This window comes from Peromyscus leucopus, chromosome 8a, assembly GCF_004664715.2.
Source record: "Peromyscus leucopus breed LL Stock chromosome 8a, UCI_PerLeu_2.1, whole genome shotgun sequence".
Classification (NCBI taxonomy): domain Eukaryota; kingdom Metazoa; phylum Chordata; class Mammalia; order Rodentia; family Cricetidae; genus Peromyscus; species Peromyscus leucopus.
The window spans coordinates 39,090,675-39,104,474 of NC_051085.1; the positions used below are offsets into that span (position 1 = coordinate 39,090,675).

The 13,800-nt window shown below is 44.0% G+C and overlaps 1 protein-coding gene across 1 annotated transcript in view; it reads right to left on the reverse strand.

The window, feature by feature from the left end:
* The window catches only part of Heca (hdc homolog, cell cycle regulator), a 44,797-nt gene extending 31,831 nt beyond the window's left edge, over positions 1–12,966 (reverse strand). The window contains exon 1 of the mRNA XM_028860811.2: positions 12,620–12,966. Coding sequence (XP_028716644.1) covers positions 12,620–12,917 — 298 coding nt within the window. The 5' untranslated portion in view covers positions 12,918–12,966. The remainder of the gene's footprint in view (positions 1–12,619) is intronic.
* Positions 12,967–13,800: the final 834 nt, after the last annotated feature.

The following is a 13,800-nucleotide window of genomic DNA, read 5'->3' on the forward strand; positions in this document are numbered from 1 at the left end:
TGTTGATCTTATATTCTGAAACTTCGCCAAATTCATTTACTAATTTTAATTTTTGGTGTCTAGTCATTACGATTTTTCAATATATAAGGTCATGTTATCAATGTCCAAGGATCATTTTCCCTTCCTTTCCAATATGGATGACTGTTCTTTTTCAAAGTGGCTGGAATTCTATGTCAATGTTGAAAAGTGGTGAAATTAAAAAAAAAAAAAAATTGGTGTTCAAAATTCATGCCAGACAATATGAATAAATAAATATTCCACAGGCTAGTGTATAGTTTAGTGGTGTATGGTGACCTTGCAAGTATGAGGAGGCAGTGGGTTCAATCCCAAGCAAAGGAGGAGCGAGAGGAGAGCAGAGAAAGGGGAGAAAAGACAAGAAATTCTATTCTCTTGACCCGAAACTTTCCCCTGCTGGGCCTTATTACCACTTTACCATAAGCACTGCAGGGTAAGGACACATAGATGGAGCTTTTTTAAAAACCCTTTGGAAGAAGAGTTTTGAGTTGCCCCATGTGTTAGATATGCATATTTCTTCTTCAAGCACTGAAGGACACTTCTACCACTCAATGCCAAGCTCGCTCCGTGACTTCTGGTATCACTGCTCTAGACTCACCATATTTGTTCATTAACAACCGATGCCAACTATCCCAGGCCTAGTATCTCAGATGACAGGCCACATCTGCTCCCGGGGGGGGGGGGGGAACAGCTAGAACTTAATTCTGTACATTGCCCAGTTTCCATTTCTGCCCAGTGTTAGCCATAACAAGTAGTAAGTTTTGTTATAATCGAATTTTATGAGCTATCACATCAAAATGATCTTCACACTCAGAAATGCTCACTAAGTAATGTCAAACAGAGAGCTTGTGAGTCCATCTCAACACCAGAAAGGCCCTCCTGATATGTTCTTATAACCTGGAGGAATATGATCTAACCAAACCTATACTTATCTCTAGGGAAAAACATACATTAAAGTATGACCACCTTACTTTACAATAGTAATCTGATGTCCCATTAACTTTAGCCAGAATGCATCCTCTTGATTAGTTTTATACAATATTATACCTTAAGGCATTCTGCACCTAGTAAATTGTCAATGAAATGAAAGAAATAGAAATTCTGAATTATGACATGTGGGTTATCTTTTACTATCTGTAATTGCTCTTTGCCGGGAGGGAGGGTGATATAATTTCAGTGCCAATATATTTTGAAAGTCCAGCATATGCCATTACAGTAAAAAAAATTTCTTTACAAAAGTACTTTGAGTAGAAAGCTTTCAGTTTTGGAAATCTCTTATCTGCCTAAAAGCAGAGCAATCCCCCCTTTTCCCACCAGAAGAACTCAATTACCAACAATCTCCTTAATGAGGCTGATTCTTCCTACCAGAAGTGAGTCTCTACACCACACAAGAAACACCATCACAAGTCTTTGATATCTTCCATGTATTTGAAGAGCCCATTTATCATTCCACAAAAATAATAAATGACTTTCCCCAAAAGGGCCCCTTCCCCACTTACTCCTTACCATTAAATTGTAAATAAGCCTCAAATTCTATCCACGACTTTGTCTACACATTTCTGTGACAATCTAATTGGCAGTGCCTCAAGGCCTGAACCTAAGAAGGTAGAGGAAATGTTTATCCTCCCTGACAATTTCACCAGGAACTCACTTTATTGACTAGAGTTGAGAACCATGCTAAATTATCCAACGCAGTCTAAGCAATTATGATTAACATTCACACTTCCTCACCAAGTCATCTTGTTAAAGCTTCTTCTTAACACAGTTCTCTTAGACTATTCGAGTTTCATCTTCCTAAGTATAAGAGTACAAATAATCGGCTTCCCCTTTCCACATCTGATGAATTACAATGTAATTGATAAGTATTAGGAACACTACTCACTTGTTACAGTTTAAAAGCTCTCAAGAACAACCAAGCTAAAGCACACAGTGACACGATAGAGCAAGTTGCTGTCTACTAAACACTGAGAAATGGGGGCTTCTGAAACAAAGTTAAAATACATACATACACACACACACACACACACACACACACACACACACACACACACACAACCACTCTTTACAGAACGTCACTGCCTCTCACCGGAATTTACTACTTTAGAACTAATAAGATGATAATAAAAATAAAATGACAAATTATTCCAACTATACACAAGGATAGCCACCTTCTATGAAGGTGAGAAAAAAAATGCTAAAAGGACAAGCCCCTCCTCTGGGGTACAAGGTCCTAGGCTTCCGCCCTTGGCATTTAATTCTGGCGTTAACCTCAACCAGCTAATCTTTCACGGGTCAGAGAACACAAGGATGTCACATGCCTACTGCCATTCTGGAAAATCACAAAGAGCCATGGCAGATTTGACTTCCAAATCCCAACTTGCTGTATCCAAAAAAATCATCTTGTCAAACTATACAACTACTTGACAAGCTTATCAATGACTTTTGCAGCTGTCCCTGGTTAAAATCTTTGTTAGACGGTGGGTAGTTCACTGGCTACCAAACAACCAAGTTGACTATTCAGCCCCATCCTATTACAGCGACAGCAACTAAAACACAAGCCCTTTCTCACTTCCTCCAACTTGGAACATCTTTAAGAATGTGGATTCTGGTGCTCCCAAGAGTATACTTCCAGTCTTAGAACACAGTAAATGTCTAGTAGATGGGTGAATGAATAAATAAAGGAACATACTAATGGAATGACCTCTAGCTATCGCCTCAATAGATCAACCTTCATCAACTCCACATCTCCTTTCACCTCCCCATCTTCACCTCCAGTCCCTGTAGTTAAAGCAGTACTATACTACACATGCTCCTGCTCATTTCACAGCTGCTGCTGTAGTACAATGCAATAACTTATTGTGTTTATTTTTGTACAAGGAAGACATAACTGTTTCACACCTTGTTTTTTTTCCCTCAGTCATCTGATCTGTTTCCAGTTAAACTGGAGAGAAATGATGGCAGAAGGAAAGACTATTTATAGTCAAAGCATTGCCTAAATAAAAACCCATATAATGTCAAAGTCATCTTCAACGTTTACATTAGAATGGTGCAAGACAGAATTTCAACATCTATGCTTGCATCTTCATTATCACCAGTTACTAATTCACTATTGCCATCAATGCATAAATTGTTGATTCCTACAAGCTACCAAATCCCCAACCTCTCCTAAGCACAACAGCACCTGTTCTAAGCACTGAATCCAAACAGCACTCTCCTGTTGTTGAGACCTTTAGGGGGATGAGAAATTCTCCAGCATGCTTGTAAAACTAAGAACCAGGGACTAGAAAGGCCATGGAGAAAAGGCACCATGCAGAGCAATATCAAACGGGCACAACTTTTCTACAGCACAATCTGTGTATTAAAATTCATTTAAAAATAGACTTACAGCCGGGCGGTGGTGGCGCACGCCTTTAATCCCAGCACTCGGGAGGCAGAGCCAGGCGGATCTCTGTGAGTTCGAGGCCAGCCTGGGCTACCAAGTGAGTTCCAGGAAAGGCGCAAAGCTACACAGAGAAACCCTGTCTCGAAAAACCAAAAAATAAAAAATAAAAAAAAATAAAAATAGACTTACTTTTTTTTAAAGGCAGGGTCTCACTTTATAGCCTAGGCTTGCCTTCAACTCACAGAGATTTACCTGTCTCTGCTTTCTGAGTACTGGGATGTTCCAACATACCTGGAACAATTATCTGTTGACATATCAAGTCCATAGGTAAACCAGAGCTGTAGTTTAAAAACCTAGGTCTTGCCGGGCAGTGGCGGCACACGCCTTTGATCCCAGCATAGGGAAGCAGAGCCAGGTGGATCTCTGTGAGTTCAAGGCCAGCCTGGTCTACAGAGCGAGATCCAGGACAGGCACCAAAACTACACAGAGAAATCCTGTCTCAAAAACAAACAAACAAAAACACAACCTAGATCTCCCAAGAAACTTCTGTTGAAATTTAACTTCCAATGCACCAGCATTAAGAAGCCGGCTAGTGCTTAGGAGGTGATTAACAATATAGATGGGATTAATAACCTTAGAAAAATGACAAAGTATGCTCTTTCTATCTTTTCTGCCCTTTGAAAATGCTTTGATTAAAAAAAAATCATAATCCACAGAGCAGGCCCTGACCAGGAAGTGTCCAAGAGACTCTCCAAACATTACAAACTATTGCTATTGCCATTGGTTGCTCCTAGAGGTGGACGATAAGTTCCTATTACTGGAGACATCTTGTATTTCTGACACAGGACCCAGAGTCTCCTGGGCTCGAACTGACCTGAATGCTTCTTCCCTGAGAACTAGTACCAGAAGTCACCATGAAAGCTTCCAAAGGAGCGAACAACAAGCAGTCTGCCCAGCTATGACACCTATGAATGACATCAACCAATATGGCGTGATGACCCTTAAGGGTCAGTAGTGCCGCTCATCCCTTGGCAATAACCAATAGTGTAGATGAAATTCTAAACGGTCTTAGTAAATAAGAAACCCAGAGCCAAATATGGAGTTAAAGCCTAAGAGATTAGAGCGCTAGTGAAGCCCAAGACTACCTTTAGCTTACCAGTCGCTGCCGTCTCTCTCCCTGAGAGAGACCTTCTCCTGCGTGACTTGTCTTTTTATTGCCTTTCTGTTCTGCCTTCTCATTGGCTCTAAACCCAATCACATGACTTCCTTGTCACTGCCTGTGAATACAGACCTCCAGGTCTCTATGGTTGGTACTGGGGTTAAAAGTTTGGGTCACCACTTAGTTGTGTCCTTGCCACACAGAGACTCTGCCTGCCATGTGATCGGATTAAGAGCGTGTGCCACCACTGCTGGACTTCTGATAAATGGCTTGCTTTTAGCTCTGATCACCAGGCAACTTTATTTATTAACATACAAATAAAATCACATTTCAGCACAAATAAAATATCACCATACAACAGGTCTCTAATTGGACTTAAGACTTGTTCAGCAAGAGTGAAATCATGCTTGGTACCAGAAGCCTAGCCAACTACTCGGGGCTAGTGAAGTCATGGACCTTGGAGAAGAACCTACAACCATCACTTTACTCAACCAAGATCTCTAACCACATTCTAAATATTTGTCCTTATAACCACAGGTAAGTGTAATGTTCACCCCTCATCAAGGAAACTTCTCTTTGGAATGATGAAGATCAGTACAGAAAATCACAACCAACCAAGATGCAGTTGTGGAGCCCAGTCCCAATGGATAGATCAATAAAACAAGTCCCACACCTAGGCTCAGGGATCCTTGCAGAAGAGGGGGCGGAAAGACTCTAAGAGCCAGGGGATCAGAAAGTTTGCTGGGAGATTGTGTCTCCTAGTGATGTCGAAAACCAGACCCATACAATTTCACCAACATGAGCTGAACAAGGGCAACAACAAGAGATAGGCCAAAGTGGACGGGGAAGGGTGAGGGTTGATCATAAGGCCTCAGCCCTACATAAAGAACCAAGGAATGCTGAAAGTGGGAGTAGTAGTCTTTCCCAGGGAAGAGTACACCAACTGGTTACCCAATTCCAAATGGTCAGCCCTGAAAACATACAGACTAACAATATACTGAGAAGGTTATACTAGGAATATATAAATATATACATATACACATGCAACAACAATTAATGAAAAAGAAGCCATGAATTTGAAAGAGAGTAAGGAAGGATGTATGGGAGGGTTTGGAGCAAGGGAAATGATGTAATTATAGTATAATCCCCACATAAGAAATTAGAAAAGAAAGGCAAGGCAATGGGTTAGTGCTTCTAACTCAAATAAGGCCACTATACAACTGCCATCACTGACTCCTATTTGCTGACTCTGGTGAATTATAAAAAGTACCCTCAGCAAGCCTTTGTTCAAAGCAAACTAAAAATCACCGACAACATGGCCTTGCAATGAAGTTACTAGAGCTTTAGTTTTAGCCAGGCAAAGTTAAGAGATGAAGAACTCCCTTTGACCAGAGAGAAAAACGATATATATGCATATCTATATAAAATTTATTTATACTATACCCTATTTATTATATATTATAGTTACTTTTATTTTTATTATTTATTATTTCCATATATTATATTGTTAGAACTTAGACACTACACATTGGCCAATATCATAAGATAGACTTGTTAATAAATGAGCATTTTTACTAAGCGCCAAGTGAAACAGAACCTGATGGCTGTACTCCTACTTTGAAGAATAACACACAATTATGCAGCACAAAGTTAATATGGTAATTATAGTCTGGGTAAATTTGGCTTTCAGAACAAAATTAGGAACAGTAAAGAAACTATATACACAAAAGCTCGTTTTGCTTATAGGTACACATAAGGGTTACTGTGCTGAAGGTAAATTTTAATAATTTTCCTTGGGAGAACTAAAGAAGAAAAGAGAATAGTAGCTGACCAATTGTGTTGTGTACTTAATGACCTTCATTAACTACGCATTAACAGCTCTTAATCCTATAACAGATTTTCTAATGAATCAAGTATTTCATGCAATCACAAACATATTTTGCTTCACAACTGAATAAAACAAAAGAACTGTGGGGCTGGAGAGATGGCTCAGCAGCTGGGAGTGCCAGCTGCCCTTGCAGAGGTCCCAGATTTGATTCCCAGCATCCACGTGGCAGCTCACAACTGTCCTGAACTCCAGGTCCAGGGGACCCGATGGCTTCTTGTGGCTTCCGCAGGCACCAGGCATGCAAGTGGTATACAAACACACAAGCAAACAAAACACACACACACACACACACACACACACACACATATATATAATAAAATTTAAATTAAAAATAATAAAAGAATTATGATCAAATCTTGGGGAGAGGATTACACCTAAACACAGACTTATTTTTAAATGAATTTATAAACCTGAGTCTTTTATTATTGTGTTTTTCTTTTTCATGTGTTTAATTTCTGCATTAATCTTCTTAGTTCTTCTAATTTTAGTGTTATTTTTTATAATTCAAATATGGGATTAAAATGTTTTTTGAAAAATCTTTAAGAGAAAACTTAAATAGCTCTTCCTAGGGGAAAAAGTCTATATGAAAAAAAAATTAAGCTTGAAAGGTATGTCAAAATACTAACAGTGATTTCTCAGTGGTGGGATTATATGTTTGACTAGAAATGTAAAAAGAATTTGGAATATCACAACTATTTTCTTTCTTAAAATTTTTTTAGGTTTATGTATCTTTGGTTTATGTATATGGGTATTTTGCTGGCATCTTTCTTTGTCTGTGTACCACACGTATACAGTGCCCACAGAGACCAGAAGAGGGTGTCAGATGCTCTAGAACTGGAGTTACAGACAGTTGTGGGCCATCATCTGGGTGCTGAAACCAAAGACAGATCCTCTGCAAGAACAACTTCACTACTAAGCTATCTCTCCTGCTCTCCTTTCTTTCTTCCTCCCCTTCCCTTCCCCAGGTGCTCTACCACTGAACTACATCTCCAGGCTAACACAGTATTCTAATTCAGGGGTTCTCAATCTCAAATGACCCTTCGCAGGGATCACATATCAGATATTCTGCATATAAGATATTCATATTACAATTCATAACAATTATGAAGTATCAATAAAAAAAATTTTATGGTTGGAGCTCACCACAACATGAGGACCACATAAAGGGCCACAGCATTAGGAAAGTTGAGAACCACTATTTTAAATAAATCTCTTCAGAATGTATGGGATGTGCTCACCATAATCCTCAGGCCAGATTTTCTCCCTCTCTTATCCTTCAGTTACCTTCACAATCTTTAACTGAACTAATTAACTGTGCACAGCTAAAAACTTGAAGGAAATTCCTAAGAAGACTAAGCTACAAGACAACTGGCAGTTCTGTCTCCTAGTCTTTGGTTTGGTTGATGGTTTGGAGGCAGATTCTTATGTAGCTCCGCTGGCTGGAATTCTCCATGCGAACTTCAAAAGACCATGTCCAGCCAGGTGCTGTGACCACGCCTGTTACCCAAGCACTCAGGAACTTCAAAAGACAATGTCCAGCCAGGTGCTGTGACCACGCCTGTTACCCAAGCACCTGGGAACTCAGGAGGCAGAAGCAAGGAAATCACAACTGAGGAAAGCCTGGGCTACAAAGCAAGACTGCCCCCCCCCAAAAAAAAAGGTGGTGGTGGGAAAAAAGAAAAGAAAAAAAAACGGGCCAATACTCCTTATTTTCCTTCCAATTTATCCAGGGAACTTAAAAACATACGAATAAAATAAATGTCTAAAAGGGGCAACACATTTGAAGTATACTACAAACCTGGCTATAAGGTATGTTTATTTACTGATCAAAAAATAAAGCACAATACAAACCCTGTTCATAGAAAATAGGTGGTACTCAAAAAAGTGTACTTATAAACTGATGCATGATTCAGAACCTATCTTCCCATCAAAATAAAGCTATACTGGTTATCCCCAGTGTGGCCCACGAAACCTATTTAGCAGTTGTGAGACATGTTTATTTATGTTACACTACCCTTTGTGACAGCACTGGTAGTCTAAGGGAAGAACCTGAAAAATGCCAAGGAAACAAGTTCCTCTCCACATACGTTCTCCAGCAGAGAGGCCACCTCCAGGTCTACCATCCTCTGAGGAGAAAACCAAATCCAAATGACCAAAAATAGATGAGAGAGAGAGAGAGAGAGAGAGAGAGAGAGAGAGAGAGAGAGAGAGACACGGAGACGGAGACAGAGAGACAGACCCCTGTCCTCACAGCTTAATAAACTTAAATACACCGAAAAGCCACCCTATCTCTGGTGTGCCTCCAACACAGGTCAACTCTCCCCGCTGCCCAATCCTGCCTCCTTCCATCTCCCACTAATGAAGAGCACTCCACAATAAACCTCCTGCCCATAAATCTCTTTCTAGAGATTATTTTCCAGGATCTAAGACAAATAACTAACACTATAAACTTCTTGGAACTGTCCTAATATACTCTCTTTAATAGCTATCTTGCTTCATATTTATGGTAGGGACTATAATCTCATTTTAAATATGCAGAAACTAGGGTTAGAGAACTTAAATAACTTGCTCAAGGAAATCTGAGGAACTAATTTAAAATGGGTCCTAAAATGCAAGGCAAACACTAACTCCATCTACACCGACCTGTAAAGTGACTTAACGTAGAGTTAGCTCAAAGGTTGCATTCAGAATGAATCGTGTGGTGAACCTTGTTCAGCTATGAAACCGGAATTTATAAAAGTATAACTCAGGCCCACTGAAAACTGGATATACTATGATCAAGGTTTCAAATATTTTTAAAGCTGAAGAAAAAAAAAAAAGCAGAGGCCTAATGGAGTCAGAATTTCAGAATGAAATCAGTTGTAATCTACTGCCCAATTACTAGATTCTAAAAATAATGACAAATGTTGTCCACCTACAATCATAATGTTCCAGTATGTGCACACAGATGTTTATTATGTGGGAAGATGATGGCACTTCCTCACGTTAGTTTGTTTCTCCAGTCCTTGCAAAAGGCTTCATAAATTCACACCTAAAAAGTAGGGGCACAATATCCTTCGCATTCTTCGTCAAATGCATAACAGTGACCAGTTCAATTGCCTCGACTCAGCCATACTATAGCTTCCCCAAGCTTCCCCTGGCTAACAATCTTCTCCATAGAGTGAGGAGTTTTATACTTATAATGGACAGTTAAGAGCTAATATTACTACAATGCCCTACACCAATAGGACATAAAACCACTCTATAAATTTGAAACAACTACTAGTTTTAACTGGTCATTAAGTTTACATGCAAATATATTAAAAACTGGCTTGATCAGAACAAACCATTTAAAATTTTAATCGACATGAAACATGCTCAGGTGAGCCTGAGAGCTATATAGCTAAGACTTTATCTCAACAACAAAAAGACTGCAAGTGTTTAATAATTGCTTTGAAATTTTTATAATAATAAAATCTAGTATCACAAGTAAAAACTTGAAATATACTTAGAAATACTAAAGTGGTCCAACTAATGTAATTTTAAAATTTAAAAATAATCAAGTCTTGAGCTGATGAGATGGCTCAGTGGGTAAGAGCATTACCAGCAAGCCTTACAACTTGAGTTCAATACCCAAAATCCACATGATGGAAGAAGAGAATCAACTCCAGAAAGTTGTTTTCTGACCTGGACAGGTATGCTATTTGAGTTAAAAAGAAAAAAGAAAAAAGTAAGCCTTTGTTGATTCTTAATAGTTCACACATGTCTATTTGCCCCTTCCTATAGATATTCACAAGTATCACCTCTCTCCCACACCTACACACTATATATATGCATATATGTATACATATATATACATATACACACATGCGTGTACATACTATGTATAATATATATATACATATATATATATATGCCCTGTATCTACAAAACATAAAACCACTCTATAATTTGAAACAACTACTAGTTTTAACTGGTCATATATATATACACACACATATATATACATATATATTTAACTGGTCAAATATATATAATCTATCTATATATAAAATTTCAAAAGCATTTGTAATTTCTTTATTCATTTTGTGCAGGCCTCAGAACCCACATTAATAATACTGTCTTCAGAAACATGGGGATGGTCCTTCCACTTAAGGTGAACTACTCACCAAGACATCACCCATATTAGAACCAACAATGTGAGCCATAAAACTCAGCTCACTGCTCTTCAATCTGCAGCTTCTGAGATTCTGGGTTATGGCAATGTGGGGCCCCATTTCTTCCTTTTTCCGTCTAATAAAATAAGGTTCTAATCAGAAATACATAGCTCTACACAGGTATACACAGTATTGCTAAATTTACCAGTTTACTACTTCAAAAGAATAACAGGAGCATCATAACTGGCTTCATGTTTTCAAGCTAGAGGTACCACCTGCCAAATAAAAGCTTCCTCAATCACTTTAAAACACTTAAGTCTTTCAGAGTGTGGTAAACCAGTACAGGAAGGAAGGCTTCGTGAGAACCAAGGACGACCTAACTTGTAACCACCGGCAAGTCCCTATTTAATATGCAGTACTGTTAACACTACAAATGATTAATAGTTCTAAATGAATAACTAATAGCTATTATCCATCAATCACCTATTCTTTGCAATGAGCTTTACTGACCTTTACATAATAAGCCTTTAAAATAACGCGGACCAGGAACTTGATAGTAAAGGGTCACTCTAAGCGTCCTGCACAATAACCTCTAGGGGACCCCATCAAGTTTGTACAGGAGGAAACTGAGGGTCAGAAAGACTGGCCTTTCTCCAGCTATCAGAGCTCGACATGCTTAAGGCAGAGTCAAGAGTATCCCGAGTCTAAATACCTTCCTCTCGGCCACACTGATATCAAGAGAAGGTTAGAGCTAGGGTTAGAAGCAAGAACAGGCAGAGGCGAGCCAAGAGTATTATCAAACATGCACAAACAGGGAAGTCTGCGACTGGTAATAAATAAATAAAACTCCCTACTTCCAAACTGCAGGGGCACAGCCACGGGGGGGGGGGGGGGGGGGCTGCTTCCAACAGCCTGTAGTCTCCTGTGGAAGCCCTGCGGAGTTCTAAGTGCTGCGCCCTGTTAAAAGGGAGAGCATCTGTACAGAGCATGGCTTCAGCAACTGAAAACCGTCTTCAGGGACAGAGGTAGCTATTGCAACTATTCTCACCTACTCCCATTAAAATACACACTCTCTTCCCTGCCTGACGGGAAGAAGTTTCAAAACTGTCCGAATACATGTCAAACACCGGGTCACGAAAACGGTTTGTCTCCGCATCGGAAAATCCTGCCACATCTCAGCTATCGCCCACATGCCTCCCTACATCCCCGAAAGGATCATTCAGGCGCTCCAAATACTATCAGGCTTCTTTCAGAAAGCAAATGTGAAACTATTATACAGGGGACTTTCTTTTTTATTTTTTTTTTTTTTAAACTCCAGGCTGGGAACGGAAGTCAAGTTCAGATTCTCTTCCTTCCTCAAGCGAGACGGAGAATCAGAAGAACACTCACTCCCCTCATATCTCACACACACACACACACACGAGGCAGAGACAGAGTGAGACAGAGACAGACAGACAGTGAGCAAGCGAGAGAGCGCCCACTTCTTGCAGTCAAGATCTCTGGCCTCTCCTCCACCTGTGGCCGCCAAGGCGACAGGGCCTCGATCGGTTGGGAACGGAGCCTTTTTTCCTCATTGGAGGCAAAGGCGGGTGGGTCAGGGGTGAGCAGGAAGTTTTTTCACTCCGATCACCCTAACTTGGTCACCTTTCCTCGCTCACTCGCTCGCTGGCTCGCACTACTAGCCCGGGACACTCCGGGGGTTGGGGGGGAGAGACTCCACCAGCGCTGACACCGCGGGGAGCAAGGCACCAACCGCTCGGCCGCAGAGCCCCGCGGACGCCCCCTCTTGAACCCCGAAGCCCGGCGGGGCGGGGGTCCCCGGCCCCCGTCCACGGCGCGCCTCCGCGTGGGGACCGCGAAGGGCCAGCCGCGGCGGGGCGGAGGGGCGGGGCGAGCACTTCCCGACTAGCATTGTCCACGCGCCGCCCGCCCGCCCGCGCCGCCACCCAGGGCCCCGCCACCGCGCCCGCCCGCCCGCCCGCCCGTCGGGGAGGAAGTTGGCGCTCGCCCCGCCGCCGCCGCCGCCGCTGTCGTCTTACCGTTCTTGGCGTCTCCCGCGGCTGCAGCCCCCGCAGCGACGCTGGCGTTGGCGGCGCCCGTGCCCGCACCTCCGGGGCCCGCCGCGCCGCCGGGGCTGCCTCCCGCGCCGGGTGACACCGCCCCGCAGCCCGCCGCCGCCGCCGCCGCCGCTGCCGCCAGGGCCCCTCCGGCCGCCGCGCCGGTCGCACCCGCCGCCGCCGCCGCCGCCAAGGCCCCGGCTCCATTTTCCTGCTCGTCGCCGCTGCTGTTGGCGCGCTTGTTTTTGCGGCCGCCTTTGCTGTTCTTGGGGTTGGGCATCTCCCCGGTCCGATCGAGGGACCCGGCGCGCCCACCAAGGCTGGGCTTCCCCACCCGCCCGCCCCCGCCGCCGCCGCCGCCGCCGCCGGCGCCCCCGGGGCGGCTGCCGGAGAGCGCGGGGCCGGCCGCTCTCCCTTCAGGCGCCCGCCCCGCCGCGCGGCCCGCGCCGCGCCATCCCGGTCGCCGCGCCCTCCCTCTCTCCCGCCCGCCGCCGCCGCCGCCGCCGCCGCCGGCTTCCTTCCTGGAGCCGGCGCGGCCACCCGAGGCTCGCAGCCGCGCGGGGCGCAACGGGAGCGGGCGAGAGGGCGAGCGAGCGAGCGGAGCGAGACGCTCGGGGAGCCCTGAGGGAAAAGGCGGGTCTCGGGCTTGTTTTGATTCGGCGGCGCTGACACGCTCCGGCCCCGCCCCCCGGCCCGTGACGACACTGGGGCTGGGGCCTGGCCCCGCCCAGCAGGTGACCTCACGGCAGGGGGCCCCGCCCCGCCACGTGACGTCACGCCCCGCGGCGCAGGGCCCGCCGCCCGGGTGACGTTATCCGGACGCCTCTGGGGGCAGCGGGGGCGGGGCCGGGGGCGGGGCCGGGGGCGGGGCCGGCGGAGTCAGGGTGGGCGAAGCTCTCCGGTGTCCCGCGCGCGCGCGTGCTGCCTTCCAGCCTGTGTCTGAGACGTGCCAGGTAGAGTGTCGGTGGAGTTGTCCGGTGACCTTCTGACCTTCCTGGAACTCGGGGGTTACGACATTGGTCTGGAACGACAAACAGGTGGCCCGAGCGAGCAGGAAAGGGTAAACCTTTTGGATTTAGGGATTCGTTCAGTGGCTTCTGCGGTTCAGGAACGAGACGGATGCAGAGAGTTCCTGGACGGTGCAGTGAGCCGCGCTGCGGCGT